General features: G+C 41.7%; 2 protein-coding genes across 2 annotated transcripts in view; both read left to right on the forward strand.

Annotated features, from left to right (window-relative positions):
• Positions 1–1,347, forward strand: part of clmpb (CXADR like membrane protein b) — a 74,329-nt gene extending 72,982 nt beyond the window's left edge. The window contains exon 7 of the mRNA XM_049575613.1: positions 668–1,347. Coding sequence (XP_049431570.1) covers positions 668–1,001 — 334 coding nt within the window. The 3' untranslated portion in view covers positions 1,002–1,347. The remainder of the gene's footprint in view (positions 1–667) is intronic.
• A 13,019-nt stretch (positions 1,348–14,366) lies between these two features.
• The window catches only part of gramd1bb (GRAM domain containing 1Bb), a 162,087-nt gene continuing 159,167 nt past the window's right edge, over positions 14,367–17,286 (forward strand). Inside the window, exon 1 of the mRNA XM_049575606.1 lies at positions 14,367–14,652. Within this exon, the coding sequence (XP_049431563.1) occupies positions 14,504–14,652 (149 nt within the window). The 5' untranslated portion in view covers positions 14,367–14,503. The remainder of the gene's footprint in view (positions 14,653–17,286) is intronic.

A 17,286-nucleotide genomic window follows, 5' to 3' on the forward strand; every position in this document is an offset into this window, starting at 1 on the left:
AATCTTCCAAGAGTTATAGAACCATCTCTGGTGTGTCTGGGAAGGTACCGTGTAGCCAACGGTGCACAGATGAGAGGTTTCTATTTCCAGCTTTCTGTAGAGAATATAAGTCTTATATCAGTGGGATAATATTACGTGCTGACTTAGCCCTGCAACCCACACACCCTGGTGACCTGGTGACAGTGATTCATTATAACTGCAAGGATCCTCTGCAGTTTCATCCAAATAACAATCACTGTATAAATTACCTTAGTTTTGGTGATTAATGTTTTTAAGTGGTTTTGCCACGTGGTTTCTATTCTTCTCTGCTATCTTGTACATTTTTTTAGTCTCCCTCTGTCATGAAAGTGGAATTATAAAGGAAAGTTTTCATTGTGTTTTCAGCAAAAACTTTTTTTCTTGTTCCTTCAACAGTTGTATCTAGGGAACCAGTGATTTCAGCAGATTTCATTATTCCATGCAAATGTGCTTCACAAAACTAAGGGGCTTGGGGGGGATCTCATGAATTACATGAGGTCCTCACATAATACCAGTCCCATGTGAATAGGGTCTTAGAATAGTGTGGTGTCTGTGTGTGTTTCTCTTCTCTCATTTCAGAAGTAGAGTTGATATAAGATAAATAGACCTTTGTCATTGTTTGTGTGTCTGTGTGTGTTTCTGACCACAGGGAGGATGCAGAGGCTCCCAAGGCCAAGCTAGTGAAACCCAACTCCCTGTCCTCATCCCGCTCTGGCAGCTCCCGCTCCGGCGCCTCCTCCACCCAGTCCATGGTGCACAACAGCGCCCAGCGTGGTCACCGCCCCCGCCCACCTGCTGTAACAGCTCTCAAGGAAAATGGACAGCCTCCAGGCTTCCCCCAGTCCCCTCCATCCTACACTTCAGTGGTGCCCAAGACCCCCGAGCCCCCTACCACTCCCAAATTCAACTCCAGGAACATGTCTGGGCCCACACCCCCAACCCTCATGGTCCCCGCCCAGACCAAGGCCTTTCAGACTGTGTAGGACTGAAAGCCAGCCACTTCCTGCAGCCATGTGAGACTCCCATCCCAGCCCAAGCCCCCGAGCCCCCTCCCAAAGACTAAGACTCTTCCATAAACAAAGAAATGCAACTAGTTAAAAGGATGTAATTAAAAGAATCAATACTATAAGTCCAAAAGTACTTTTAATGAATGCATACTTAAAAAGGGAAAATAAGACATGCTTGCCCCCTACTGAATTACATAAAACAACAAAACAAAAGAAAAAACAAGACCCGAGATGCAACGCTGTCCGTGTCTCATGGCTGAAGGCAGAACTTGTTTTCTGAGTTCCATCTTTTGGCTTTGGAAGCACAGGGAAGCGCCGTGTGCAGCGAAAAGCTTTTATTTATTTATCAAATCAAAGGGTTAGGCATGCAGTGGAGAATAAGAGCGGAAAAAGGGAGACAGTAAAGGCTGGATGATATAGTAGATCCAAACTCTGAGCCAGATACCAATGGAGTCATACAGCTGTTGTGCTTTGGTTGTGGACAAATACAAGATGGATACAAGCAGGGCGAAAAAACGAGGAGGAAGAAAAGTGCGAGAGTGCAAGACAGCTACTGATTTTTTTTTCCTCTGGGAGGGGGGTGGGTGGGAGGGGGCGCAGGGTGATTCTCTGATTCATGTCACCCTGCACCTCCGACTCGCTGCCTCCAGCACCTGCTCTGAAACCACAAACCCCTTTGCCTCCCATGGGCTGGGCCGATTGTGCCCATCCATGTGGACAGACACAGTGTGCGGGCGTGTGCATCATCTGCCTCAGTGCTCTCGGTCTTTTCGTGCTCTCATAACGAAGCCATGAGAAACTACAGCGGCCCAGAGACTGACTCAGCTGGCTCACAAACAGCTCATCTGCTTTACCAATCAGCAGGGGAAACTTCAGGTACAAGGATGTAGCATTGACAGCCGAGTCAAATCAATGGAGCAAACACCCCCCCTCCCACATCCTGTCTACATCCACAGACATCCTTTTCTGGTACTGAATATCTTTCCTGAATAATTAAATAGTATGTATTAGGCCTGTAGCGAGTCACTACTTTAAATATAGGGGATAAGCATCTATTAGACCAGCTGGACTTGTTTTTCTTTTCTTTTGTTTCAGTTCTCCTGTGTTTCTTCTCTCTGAACAGGTTGTAAAGGGTGACAGACAGCTATATGTCCATTCATCCGTATTAAGAAGTGCCACCAATCCTTAGGATGGGTTATTATTCTTGCTTTTTTTACTCTTTTGTTTACCTGCTACATTTCTGAACTGAAACCAAATTCTTTCACCATGAATGTGTGATGTACAAAGACGGTGGATCCCGTTCATTCCAACTCCCGATAAGATACTGAATCAACATTGGAGCTGAGGCACAAAGCATTGACCTTGACGTTCAATTTCACAATTACTATGTCTGAATGAAGGGAGCGGGGAGTATGATTCTGGAGACTTCAATTGTATAGGGTGTGTATGGTATCATTGTCAGTACTCTCCCTGGATCCTTAACAATGGAGTGGCACTCGATTGCTGTCTCGTTGAATCACCAGGACCTGCTTGGTTATTGGTCGAGCCGTGCTATCAGCCAATTCCCCTTTTGTTGTATTCTCAGACAGACCCAGTGCAGTTTGATTGAAAGTATCTGAAAAAAAGGGGGGCAAGTAGCCTATCTAGTGTGCCTTTGCAATCCCTCTTTCTTTCTTCGTCCTTATCTTCAGCACACCAGTGGTTAAGTCTCTGTTCACATCCAGCTTTGAGGGTCAACGGTAGCAAAATACTGAGAGATACAACTTCACAAAACTTGCCCTAGTAATAACAGATGCAGCCTATAGAGAGCACCAAGCAGAGCGGATTATCCATGGTGAGAAAGCAATCCCATGCCATGGGACAATGTACTGTACATTCTGTAATCAGTCTTGTTTTATATTGTACATACAGATAGATATACGCACATGATGTCATTTAATTTAATAAGTAAGGGTACGTGAGGGGAGATATACCCCTTACAAGAGTCAAATGGGAAACCCAAAAGTGAATTTAAACCCTGTGTTTTTTGCACACATGTTGTGTAAACAAGTGACGCCCCCTACTCTGATGCCACCTGTGACATTTTTTTATATTTCAAAAAATGAAACAAATATTACAAAGATATGTTTTGCAAGGTTGAAGTGTAGAAAATAATCTTGTACAAGGTTTTCTCACAGCTTCTGGCCAGATTCTCATGGGATGCTTTATGGATTTTATTGATCCCGTGAGGACAATTTCAACCGATTTTTGTTGACCCCGTGACCTTTCCTCAAGCACCACCACTGGGTGCACCACCTTGACCAGAAATTGGGAAGTGATCTTGAAAGAAACAGCCAGATTTCCATTAAATCTGCTAACAGTATTTATAGTCAGCACATCATTAATATTGTGCTGACCTTTAATCTGGCGCCACAATCCAGCAAAAATTTCCACTTGGGCACAACATATATCAAAGTCAAATTTTGTGAGACTCTCAGGACAAACTAAACTAAACAATCTCCACTACTGGTTCTAAGAAGAGCAAATTATCAGTATGTCTAATGCTTTAATATTATATCTTGTAACGAATATCACTTTTCTCTCTGGGCCAGTAGCAGGGCTTTAATCTTGTTCCACTTCTCCAAACTGTCACACTGAAGTAAAAACCTGCCAAATAAAAAGAAGTAATCAAATCTCAAAAGTTCTGAAAACCAACATCTGTCTGAAAAACACATGTGGTTTGACTTCACATGCGGGATTTCACGTGTGACTTCACTGTAAGGGAAGATGAGGGGGAAAAATGCCTTTTATATTCAACTAGAGACAGCAGTTCATATTTGAGCAGGGAAGCCACTGTGTGTGTATGTGTGTGTGTGTGTGTGTGTGTGTGTGTGTGTCTGGGCGTGTGTGTGCATGGGTGCATGTTTGTGAATGTGTGCGAGTGTGTCTGCGTGGGTGTCTGCATGTTAATTTCAGTATAAGCCCTTGGGCCACACCCACACACTCTCATGTTAGCCATTCAATGAGTGAGAGGGATCCAGTCAGGCAAAGTAACCTCCATCCAAATTGATATGACTGCAGACTGGCAGTGTTTATTTTAGTTTTCACTGACTTCTCTGCCTATTGAACTTGGCTTTACGGGCAGCAGTCATGTTTTTGCTTGTGGGGGTGGTGTCTTGAGACAAAGCACATCCATAATTCATAATATCGTCAGCTCTGGAGGCCACTTGTACGCTCTCTACTTGCTCTTCCTGTCTCTTAACATAGGATGCACTTTGCCCTGGGTGTACTGATGGCATCTCAAGGCACACACACACACATTATACAAAACAGGTCAAAGTTGTATATACACACACATAAACAGGTAACCGTGGCACATTCAGATCTGCACGGAAACACAGGTGTGTGCTCCATGCACATTCAAAGTTGCACATGCATGCATGCGCTCACAAACACACACACATGTACACACAGTTTGCACAAACAAAAGCCCAAACAGCAGTCCTTGTTATTTCTGCTCCTTCAGAATCAATCTGATGGATCGAATGTCTGGAGGTATTACGACCGACTGATGGAAGCAGGATACTAAATGCAGCACAGAAAGGGACACTCTGCAACGCCCAGGGTTCATGTGCACACACACACAGCTACTGTAACACGCACACAGACATGCACGCAAACGCACATGCACTCGGAAATACAAACTCTGCTATGCATCTTAACAATCTGGATAGCATATGCTTCGAGACTTCTTTTTTTTTTCCATGGGAATCTGCGAGAGTAGCACTGGGAATCAGGAGAGGTATAACAGGATTGATTATGAGCCAGGGCTGTAGGCTCTCGCCATTGAAATTCCCTCCACCGCAGATGAAAGTAGCAGTGGAGGTGGAGGATGGGATGCAAGTCTTCCAGCTGTTAAATTCCTCCAAGCTTTTTGATTTGCTTTCCAGCAACTGCAAGTCTCAGGTGGCAGATTCCCCAGTTTATGAGCCCTCGCGTTGCATCTCTCCTCTCGTGTGTGGAGCTTCGTGGCCTGACAAACTTGCGCTCTTTCCAACAAATGAATTTTAAGGAGCTTTTGTCAGTTCAGATGAGAGTGGAGGAGGGACGTCTTAACACACCTCAGAGTGTCAGCAGCACATCCAATATCATTCTTTAAAAGAGTATCCATCTGCACTATATATGTCTTATTATCAAACACTCATAGGTGCAGTAAACATGAAACCATTAAATGCTTATTCTGCGTTATATGATAGGAGTATGAATCTCATGTAGCCACAGTGTTTTACGTTCTATTAAGCAGTTTTATTTCTGATTAAAGCTGTTGAGCAGGGCACAGTGATGCTCAGACTTTGTGGTTTGGCCTTGTATGCCAGTATAGGGGAATGTGATGTATTGCTACTTTTGAGAGAGGAGATGAACGGGGCTGTAGTCAACCTCAAGAAGGAAAGCAAAGGTACCTGCATGTCATAGGAGATTGAGCAGACGAACGGGAATGCTTTGCTTTGATGTAACATAACTGTATTCGGCTAAAAATAGAAAGAAAAAAAAAAAGAAAATCTACAATTGTAAATATATTCACAGAAGATTTTATGAAGCTTTATTTTTGTCTTCTTCTTTGTTTTGAATTTATCATCCATGTACTTTGCACTTTTTTTGTGTGCTGTGCTCATCACCGGCCTGTGTGGGATCTGTGTGGTTGGCTGTTTCTCTCGACTGCATTGTTTCGACGTCAGGGGGAGACACGCTCAGCGCGGCATCACTAAAGGGAAATGTAAGACACTTTTGTTTTCTTTACTCTCATCCGTTCTTCTGCCATGGCTTCTCTTTGGTTTTATAAAACAGTACGGAATTTTTTTGTTTGTTCGTTTGATGAAAACAATCCATGTAAATATCACAAGTAAAAAAAAAATGTATATTTTTACGACTTCTGAGTTATTACTCTTTCATTTGCAAATAAAATATTCAATGACAACTTAATTGGTCTTGCGGCATCTTGATTTGGATTTTGGCCTCACAAGAGAGCAAATACAAAACAAGAATAACACCACATATCTCACACTCCTGATTGACATAGATGTGTCACGTCATGTTCAGTTTTTTGATTGCAGTGGGTTCAGAAATGTATTTTTGTCTCCGACAAACCTCCTCTGAGCTGATCTTGGTGTACAGTATTTAGATGGGGTGTGATGAAATCTGAGCCTCTTTTCATACAATTTACTTTGCAAGGCACTGTGCGTATGTATCAACATAAAAGCATAGTTTCTCAACTTGAGTTAACTCTAAAAAATACCTTAAAGACCTGAACAGTTAGGAAATGCTGTATCATTTTGTACAGATGTTCATAGTCCCCAGAATCCTAGTGACTTTGGAGATCCCCTGACATTTCCTGTCTTGCCACAAGCAGGACAAATTTTCACTTAACCACTAGAATATCTCAACACTGACGAGATTCATACAAAATTTAGTACATTCACAATGCCCAGATGATTAATCCTATTGACTTTGGTGATCCTCTGATTTCCTTCAGCCATGAAATGACATCATTAATACCCCCTTAAGGATGAAATGAAATAGCTTGCCAGTGATCCTTTGACACTTCCTGCCATCAACAGATCAGAATTTTAATTTGTCAAGTACTTGGACAATACCAATACTTAAAACCAGGTCAACATTTAAAATTCCCATCAGCCTCTGCTGTACTTTGTTTAGTGCTAAATAGCAAATGTTGGCAAGCTGAGGCGCTTATTTAAAAAGGTAAACAAAGTAAATATGTACAATATGTGCGGTAAACAGGTGTTCATGTGGAAAAAAAGGGCAGTCCTTCCAGAGAAATATTTTGCATGTGGGCATGCAGGAATATTTTCTCGTTCGCTTGCAAAGTGCGCCTTGCCAGGACGTGTCTGTGTGTCTGCCGGCACCAGCAGAGCTCTTGAGGCTGAAGTACATACAATACGTTTGTGCACAGGAATGATCGGGGGAAATGTCTGTCTGAGGTGTCTCATCCATACTATATACACCTAGCAGCTGCTACACATACACTTTCTACATTTACTATACATTTATGTACATTTATAACAGGCAACAACAGAGACAACAATGCCACACTGTGCACACTATAAGATAAATAACCATTCACATTCATCAAATCTTTACACAAAATTAAAAACGCTGTTTTGTAAATGAATAGAATAATCAATATACCAATCTACCCTCCCATCTACAAATAGGCCTGAGTTCAATTACAACAATCAGATTTAAAGCGTCCTCCTCTTCTCATTGTCTTCTCCTCCTCTTTCCTTTATAAATTGTCATATACTATTTCTTATAAGTATCTTCTGAATGAGCTTTAATCAAATAATCCTAGAGAACACACACACACACACACACACACACACACACACACAGCTGTTGCAGCTTAGGGCTCCTTTGCGCTCTTTGCATGTTCGTGCAGCATCAAAATGCATGTCAGATTTGTTTGAATTAATTTTCAAAGCTGCTGTATGGGAGATGTAAACAATATTTCAAGTTGAGTTTTGGTTCATAAAGACATGTGGAAATGGAAAAGCAGTTTGGCGTCTGTCTGTGCTCGCCACAAGCAGCTGTTGAACTTTGCCACAGAATTGAAGGGAGACTGTGGTTTTACGGCAGACTAGCCTACTTGTTAAGCTCAATGGTGGGTTATTGCTTAAATTAGCCTGGCTGTATTCGGATGTTTTCAGAGTGGATTCATTTCCCAACCGTGACAAACAATGCCAAAGCTCAGGGCAATCACTATTGTTACCTGGCTGTCCATGGCAGCAGGTCAGGGTGACACAATACTGCTCCTCAGGGTGTGATTTGTGTTTGTTAACAGTGGCTCTGACAGAGGATGTTAAAGAGAGAGGGGCAGGGGCTCGAGTCAAATGCAGTTATCGGACACACAACACACTTTGAACTGAGAAGTGATGCTAACTAAATGTAAAATGATTAAAAGGACATCGGTAGCGTAGTGGATAGTGCCGGCACCCAATGTTATAGAGGCATCGCCTCGCTGCAGTGGCCGCGGGTTCAAATCCGGCTTGCAGCCCTTTGCTGCATATCAGTCCCCACTCTCTCTCTGTCTCCCCATTTCACCTTCTGTCCTGTCATTAAAAAGCCAACAAAAATAATCTTTTAAAAAAAAAAGAAAAGAAACATGTCTTGCAAAAGGGCACTTGTCTAGTCAGAGGGCAAAAGGACCAGTACTTGAGCACCACCTGGGCTCTATCTGTGCATGTGCCTGCTGCTAAACATCAGTTTGTTAGCATTGTTATGCTTACAATGACAGAGCTCAAAGCCCCACTTACCTGAATACAGAGGCTGAAGACTTGTAGTATTGTTAAAACACTTACCAGTAATTTGTATTAATTAGGCTACTCTACATTTCTTTTATATTCATTTAAAAGTAATGAATGTTGGGGCGTCGTGGCTTAGTGGATAGAGCAGGCGCCCCATGTACAACGCTGTTGCCGCAGCGGCCGGGGTTCCACTCCAGCCTGTGCTCTTTGCTGCATGTCATTCTCTCTCTCTCCCCCTTTCACACTTGTCTGTCCTATCAATTAAAGGCTAAAATGCCCCAAGAAATATCTAAAAAAAAAAAAAAAAGTAATGAAGATGCATATGAAGACAATATCCACAGGCTAAAAAATGCAGAAGCTTCAGAAAAGCTTTTTTTGCAGACGTACCTGGTAAGCACTTTAATTCAAATGAGTGGGGCACCACTACATTCTCTTAGGGTAAGGGTAGGCAACCTGCAGCTCCAGAGCCACGTGCAGCTCTTTAGCCCATCTCCAGTGGCTCCCAGTGGCCTTGACAAAAATGTCACTGCTATATGGAAATAAATTAGTTATTTATTAACATTTTAATTTGTATTTACCACTGTTGTAAGCCTAAAGTAATTACATTCTCCAGTTGTAAAAGTGTGCAGCCCATGCACCAAATAAAAAAGTGTTTTAACATTTCATCAGCTGAAATGTGTGTCATACCTCTACTGCCTGGCTCTTCTCATCTAAATTTTAAACCTCAATAGCGTTAGTGAATCTTGAGTAGCTTGACTAGCATTGGATTCAAAGTCCATAAAAGGAAAAGCCTCAAAGGAAAACATAGAATCTGGTGATGTCACTGTCGCTCCTTAAGCTACTGTCTGTCCTGAGCTGTATGACACAAGTATCAAAACACAGATCGAAAAGCCCATTTGTGGGAGCAGATCGGCCGGAGACAGAATGTTGTGTGTGATTTTATCACCATATGTGTGGTAGCTTGTTGTTAACTGTGTAGTCAACCGTCTGTTCCGAGCCAATGTCAAGATATCGTTGTCTTAGAAACAATAACCCACGTGGAGCACTTCATTAGAAAAAAGCATGAGGTCTGCTTTTTTTTCTTTTCTTATAAAGTGCTGGGATGAAGTGCTCCCCAGTGCCCTGTCTTAAACATCCATGTCTTAAACACACAACAACACTGTTACGGATCTTGGAGGTATTTAATACAGATATGGACGTCCCCTTCTATACAGCTGTATAACTAAGCCCATCAAGATCTGAGGTCTTAAAGTGGCTGAGGACAGAGCCACTGGGGCAGGGGGCTCCTTCTTCTTCATCCTCCTCAGCGGTCTCTCTCGATCTCCAGCCTTTCAACGTGACACTTGGCCCCATGGCAACAAGGTCAGCGATATCTATTGACCTGTCAGCCACTTATTGACTGACATTTATCTCCTCCCTCTTAAAAGTTCTTCTTATGTTGACAATCTATCGAGCTGCCAAGATGGAGGGGCCGTGTCAGCCCTGGTTAAAGAGACAGGGTGTGACTTTATCTCCGCTCCAAGGATGCACACAAAAGGTATGACAAGTTGTCCCGAAAGTGGGTTGAACAAGTGGAAATAACGCTCTGAGTTAATGCACATGAACGAGCCATCGTGAATAATGCAATTACCGACGCGTTCTCTGACATCTGTTTGCTGAGGAGTCGGCTGCTGACTGCTTGCTAAATTTACATCTTTTCAAAACACAGCATGCATATTAAACAAAATCGGATTTTCAAGGCCGGATCACATTTCTGTGCCCATTGTTCCACATGATTAGCCATGTGTGATGACACTGTCATAAATCCATCTCACTGGGATGCAAACACACACACACACACACACACACACACACCTATGAATGCGTTTAGTGCATTGACGTCATTTGGGTACAGTTTTGACCATCAAGATGGTGATTTCAAGTGTTACAGATAATGTTTAATTTTCACAATTTGCTGATTTTTTCAGCCTCTTTAGGCCACATCACTGATGTTGCATATCATCTAATAGCATGATGTGTCACAATTATGGATTAACACGGACACTTACACCCTAATTAACCCAAACACAAAAGTGTTAAAAACATGTCATCACACAGATAAGGTTTTTTTTTTTTTTTTGCTCTGAGCGAGCTTTGCAGCCTAATTAATAGGAAATCGTATTTTGCTCTTGGTCTCCCTCTATAATCTGCAGTAAATACTTGGAGATTGCCACACGAGGCCTTCATAATTGAAGTCACTTATATAATTGCACCCCCTGGTGTTGATTGGGGATAGCTCTCGTGTTATCTGCGATGCTGATAGGTTCTTAATGAGATGAGAGAAATCATAAGTCACACATCATACATCATCAGTTGAGAGTAACTAATATGAATCCTCATGTGTAACCTATATAAAGGAAAAGGGGAGCGGCTGGCAATTTTTGGAACGTGACTGTGTAGTCTCAGGAGCAGGACTATGTTTTTTTCTTATTTAAGATTGTGAGGCCTGGATTATATTTCCTCTTTCTTTGGACATTGACCTTATCACTAATCACCAGATCTCATTTCCTGGCTCCCCACAGACAAGTCTAACCTAATTTAAACCATGAACATTGTTTGTTAATGAATTATAAAAGAAAAGCCATCTATTTATGTAGCAATCCACCGTGCACAGTCGTCCTATATGGCACAATGGAGGAACATAACAGTAATATTGTTAGTAAGTCTCATTGTGTGCAGGTACTGTACATAAGTGGCTTTGCTTAAAGCTCCCTCTGGTGGAACCTGACGTGTGCACCGAATGCAACACCACATAATGATGAATAGGAGTGCAGCAGAGGTGTAGACTGTTGCTGTCTACACGTTGCAGTTCCCATCTTAATGAATAAAATAAAACTTGTATCTATGTGTTTCATTCATCTGAAAGCTAATCACCTATTATCTCTGACAGTTTAAAAGGAATGGTGTAAAAGCAGTTTTTCAGCACTCCACCGACGGAAATAAATTGGCGTCACTATTGTCAAATTGTTTGAATAACACTGTGCACTTCCACCAGAGCTTTGTGTGTCTTTGCACTGATTATCTCTGGGTAATGAACACTGCACTGTGACCCACATCTGCAGCATATTTCACTCTCTGACAACTACACTAATTATAGAGCTGCCATAAATTTAGATAGAGAGGTTAATAGCATGCTATTTTTGACACTCGGCCGCTGCTGCTATTCCACTTTAAAAACTTTAAAGTCTTTGCATATAGATGGGCTGCGGGGAAATTATCCATTTGTGGAGAGGCTAAATTGTGAACTAACTACCTGATACTGTTCGATCTGACAGGCGTGAGTATGATTAATGCACTCATAACATCCCTGATAAATGTGAGCATTAATTTACATTGTGATTCTCTGGCCTTTATAGCTGAGAAAAAACTGTTTCTGAACTGGAGCTGTGATGTGTTTCATATACAGCTTAAGCTGCTGCAGGATAAATCACCTGTTTCTGGTGCTGTGTCAAAAAGAAAATGCCCGCTAGCTTCGAGATACACAGCCAACAAGGTTTCTTAATATTCAATAATTAAAGTATTTGATTGTCTTTGTTGAGCAGGGAAAGCAAGATGCATGAATATCAATTAAGTAAACTAGAATCTTAATTCTGAAAGCTATTAGTCCATCTAATTGAAAAATGAGGCAATTAATGATACAGTATCTTTTAATGGAGCGAGCAAGTAAAATTAACTGTGGGCTAAATTAGACAAAGGAGATCCATAATTCTGAAGAGAAGAAGCAGTCAGCTGAGGATTTCACCTTCAGAATTTAAGCTGTGGTATAACACACCTTTTTCTCTTGACTTACAGGGTGGGCATCTAAATATGCTGAGCATGTATTAATGCAGCTTGCATCATTTCAAATACATTTTTAATATCACAATTCCACTCTGGACACGGCATACAGGAGACAACAAGAATATTCAGGGCAACCACAGCTGCTGATAACCACACTGGCCATCAAAACAAAAGGTTGCAGACTAATAGAGTCCAAACTGTAGCTGCAGGCAAAGCGGGGGAACAACTTGATCTCGCCACAGAAACCAGTATTGGTGGTTTTATGCCATACAATACAACCAATTTGATAAGGAGTATAAAAAACAAAACTTGACCCTGTTGCATCCAAGTTTTTAGATTATCTCGCCCACTATAACACCAGAAAGTAGAAGGCTAAATAAAAAACACTGACACAAGATTTAACAGTCATATCCTAGAAGCCAGATGTGACTTTGACACACTTGGTATGAGGACTGATCATTGAAAGACACTTAAAGGTCCTATGTGTTGGTTTCAGGGGATATATTGGCAGAAATTGAATATAATAAGTCTGTTTTCTTTAGTGAATTATCACCTGAAAATAACAATCTGCATATTTGTGTTACCTTAAAATGAGCCTTTTGTATCTACCTAGGGAGCAAGTTCTTGTCTGAGATCACCATGATGCACGACCATGTTCCTAGCCCAGAACAGACAAACCAAACACTGGCTCTAGATAGGGACATTTACATTTTCCACATCAGCCAAGGTAGTAAACAGCCCCTCCATGACGAGCTGATCAGTGTCAGAAAAACACTGATTTTTAATGTGAAACTGCTTTATTTAGTGTTTCTACCTGTTTAAAACACTGGGTTCATTTGTTTAAAAGAGCAAGAGACCTCTGCGGATAATTTGGCTCCCAGTAAAAAACAGTTTTCATGAACAATGAACACTGAGGGGCACATGGAAGAAGTTTCAGCTGGTTATAATAAAGCAGCAACTTCCAAGGCTGAAAAATGAAGCCAATTCGGAAGTGCCAAAAACTGCAGTTCACTGACCGGCCACTTGAGACTGGCTCCAAAACAGAGTCAATCCCCATAGACACTTTTTTCAAACTGCACAACTTTACAGCGCAAACAAACATGTTCACAGCCTGATACAAAAAAATGTTTTGGCCTCTCAAGCTAATTTCAGCACTCATGTCAACTGTACAATACTGTGATATTTTTTCATAACTCTCCCGTATACATTCTTTTAAGGTCCAACGTTACACATATTCAAGGGCAGGGCAGCTTGAGTGACAGGCTGTCTACCAATTGTGACCTCAGCTTCCAGGTCGGCAATTGGTCATTCACAGCTCCAACCTTTCATCCAATTTTGGTACTTTTTTGCTCCAAGAGACCAAGATGCCTACAGCCAAAATGCTGAACTCTAGGCTTCCAAAAGGCAGTCTGCAAACCAATGGGTGACAACACAGTAGGTAAGTCCATTATTTATACAGTCTATAGTTGTTATAGGAGCCATCCATGGTGTAAAATATGTGTAGGTTGCTAATTTGTCCTCTAAGGGTTACTGTATTGTCACGGGCATCTGTCAATATCGGTATGAACCATTCACTGAGGGACAGGGGCTGCTAGCAGGGGGAGCACACATAGTTTTTTGACCGCAACGCTGGACCACTTTAAGTCAGGTGTACGCTGCTCAATGTAATGCTGAAAATTTGGACACAGATTCATGGATGTTTCCAGGTTTTTCATTGAAGACGAGAGCGGTGATCAATAAATCACGCATCAAAGAAGAAGAAGTGGACTCTTTGTTTTCACCCGATGAGCAGTGGTCGGTTTGGACAGGCGAGCACGGCCCCTCAGTGGCTTCAAGTTTAGGCTTAGCTGCTTCTGTTGTAATCTGCAGTCTTCACCACTAGATGTCACTAAATCCTACACTCTGCTCCTTTAATAAATCTCTAAAGCTTGTGCGTAACACTTGAATTATAATAATCATAACCATAACCGTGACTACTTTCAGGTCAGTCAGCCTATTAAAGTTATAAGGAGGTGAACCACGTGCTTCTGTATCCCACCTTGTCCTTCAATCTCAAATATAGGTAGAGAGGCATAATGAGGACACTGATGCCTGTGATAGAATATTTTTATAGTCAAAACCATTATGATTAGTGAAGCACTAAGTGAGTGACATAGCAGTGAGCTGGAAACCCTCTGGAGGACACCTGCATGTCCCCTGACTACACTTCGAACAAAAGACAGCTCCACTTCGCCTTGCAGCCTGCAGAGCAGACACAGAGACGCTCCAGCTGCAGGTTCATAGTAATGCAGCCTGCAGTGCGTCGCAGATAGAGGAGAGAACAGCAAGTTAAACTTAATCAACACACCTGGTGCAGGCGACATGGCCTTTGGGCATCTGATCCCTCAGTTCAGGCTGGAGGAGCCAGCAGAGGACGGGCCGTGCAGGAGCATCGCCTTCCGTCCCTTCCAGCATGGACACCACCAGCGTGGGAAGTCAGCTTCTCCCTGCAGTGACAGAAAGCGACACAAGTAAGATTTCTGTACAGCCGCACGATTGAGGGGTTTAAGCTTCCGGCGAGGAGAGAAAGTTATGAATGCACAAGGCGATTATTGAGTGTGATGCTGAAAGGATTAAATGTGGGTGTCGAGAAATACAGCTGCAGTCATCCTTACCTTAAAGTGCAGTGTAATGAAAAATAAACCAGAATAATCCACTGAGGGTGCAAATTCACTCCTCGTCCTTGCTGTTTGTGGATGTCAGATATGTTGCAGTGACACCGTGGAGAAACGAAGTAGCCAAACAAACTCTGATAAACAAACTATACTACCTGCCCAGCAGCAAACAAACAAAGTTAGTTTAGCAATTTAGCAAGTGAAAGACCAAGATATATTTTTTTCTGGAGTTGTTGGAGACCAAAACAGAGCAAGGAGAGTGATTATTGCACTACAAATGTGTGCTTATGGTGCTGCTGTGTGTGTTGGTTGGTTGTGTCTAAGTTAGGCAAGTCTTTGTTTATGCTGTGCAGTGGCTGTCAGCTAATTAACTTAATGCTTTCACACTTTTTAGTCCACAGTTTCCTATTGAAAAATGTGTCTAAGCGTAAATAATCGTTATACAAATCCTTTGTTTTTCCATTTATTGTAGACAAGTATTAGAACCAGCTCTTGCATGAACAGTACAACAGTTAGTAAATTAGTTTTATTAACCCATACATAATCACATTTAACTCACTTAAAATAGTAACTGGTCAACTGAAGAAAAAGAGAGATGATGGGTTTTCCATAGGCAGCCAGAGTTTTTCTTGACCAGCTGTTTCTCGTTGTCTTGATGACAGTTTTTACTGAATGTAAAGTGTGTGAATTAATGGTGGCAGATAGACGTTTCTTACAGAACATCTTAAAGTGCCCCAAAAAGTGGACCAACAGAAAAGGGACTTATTTTTGTGTTCACATTGTCAGTTCCTTTGAAAGAGGACTCAGTTCTTCTTCTGGTCAATTTCAGCTCCGATAGGGCCTCAGACATCTTTCTGTTCACACTAATATATATTATAGTGTTGTGATTACTTTGACGTGGCAATGCAGTGCAGTCATGAAGCCCCTCTCTGTCAAATTAACTTAAAATTGGAGGAAACCTTTTGTATTTCTGTGCTATCGACTGTTGCCGTTTGATGTATTCTACATTCCACATCTGAAGATGTGCAGTACCTTCCACGGACCAAACTACTCCTTGTCCTGCGTCCTTGCAAGAGTTACAGGCCAACGTGGTTCTGTCTGTTTTTTCAAACGTCCCAATGCAACAGCATGTGATCTAGAGGGCTAAATACACTGGCAACGACCTAAATGAACCTGGAGCTCTTTGTGTTTACAACGTACAGGTTAAGTGACCCGCACAAGAGCTCAGACCAGGTCTGAGTTCTCTTGGAGCGTTCACATATGCACAAAAATGTTGAGTCACCACTCTGAATCCATTTAGGGAGCTTAAGGACCAAGTGTGAAAACACCCCTAGGTTAGCTGGTTCCGGGGTTTTGGTATTGTACAAACTTACTGTCATGCTTACTGGGGCTATTGATGGAACTGAGCCATCGTTGACTACATTTATTTCACCTGTGCTTCTCTTGCTATCAAGAGAAGCACAGGTCAAAATGTCTTCTGTAGAAAAAGATGTCTTTTGATTCTTTTCTTTTTAGATTTAAGCCTGTTAAACCTGTGCAGCATGAAATATCCATATCATATTGCTACTGTAAACTCAAGGCTAAAGAGATGTAGCCTAAACATAGACTTTCGTGTATGCTTGTAGTGCGCTGTTATTTTGAGAAAAGCTGTAATTTTCACGCCCTAATTTTACCCTCTTTCTACTCTTAGACTGACTTAGGGCTCTCTTATGCTCAATGTTAGATACATATACAGACACGGATGGAGCCATTTGTCTGAACTCTGCATTCATTCAGTTTGGTTTTGTGCACAATAAGCCGGCTGTAGGAGATGACGAAGACATGTAAAAAATGGTAGAATAGACTTAATCGGTATTATTATAATTAGAAGAATTGTCAATTCACATGTTGCACTGTATTTATTGCCCCCACAGACCACCACCGTCTTCAACGCTTCCTCCATTCAAATTAAATTGAAATTAAATTAGAATTAAATTAAAATTAAAATGATTACAACCTCCTCCACCGTTGCCTCATTTGTTGCTGTCTGAAACTTTTGACTTGAGCTTTAGTGCCATCTATTGGCTCCATTTATGCCAACTTAAATGATACATGCAAGTATGAGGACAATGTTTGTCTGGTGTTAACTGGCAGTAGTATAGTATAAAAGAATCTTTGGGAAAACAGTGTCAACATTAGTGCTTTGAAATAGCTTTCCATTTTTCTGTTAATGCATCTACTAAATGGGTACTTTCTTATTTACTAAACATCAAAGTAGTGCACTATTAGCACAAGTATTTTTAACCATAGTGTCGTGTGTGTTTTTGGAATAGTGTAATTGTTCATCCATCCAGCTGATGGAAAGTCCCATGAATCGTAGGCTTTAGTTAAGGTTTAAGGAACTTGACTGTGGCAAGATGCTACGACACGCCTGTGGTATGAGAGATTGCTGTGAAACTGCAGACATCCCTGCCTGTTGCTATGGGAGCTGTCACCTGGGACAGTTTGGAT

This window comes from Epinephelus fuscoguttatus, linkage group LG5 (assembly GCF_011397635.1).
Source record: "Epinephelus fuscoguttatus linkage group LG5, E.fuscoguttatus.final_Chr_v1".
In the NCBI taxonomy this organism is placed as follows: Eukaryota; Metazoa; Chordata; class Actinopteri; order Perciformes; family Serranidae; genus Epinephelus; species Epinephelus fuscoguttatus.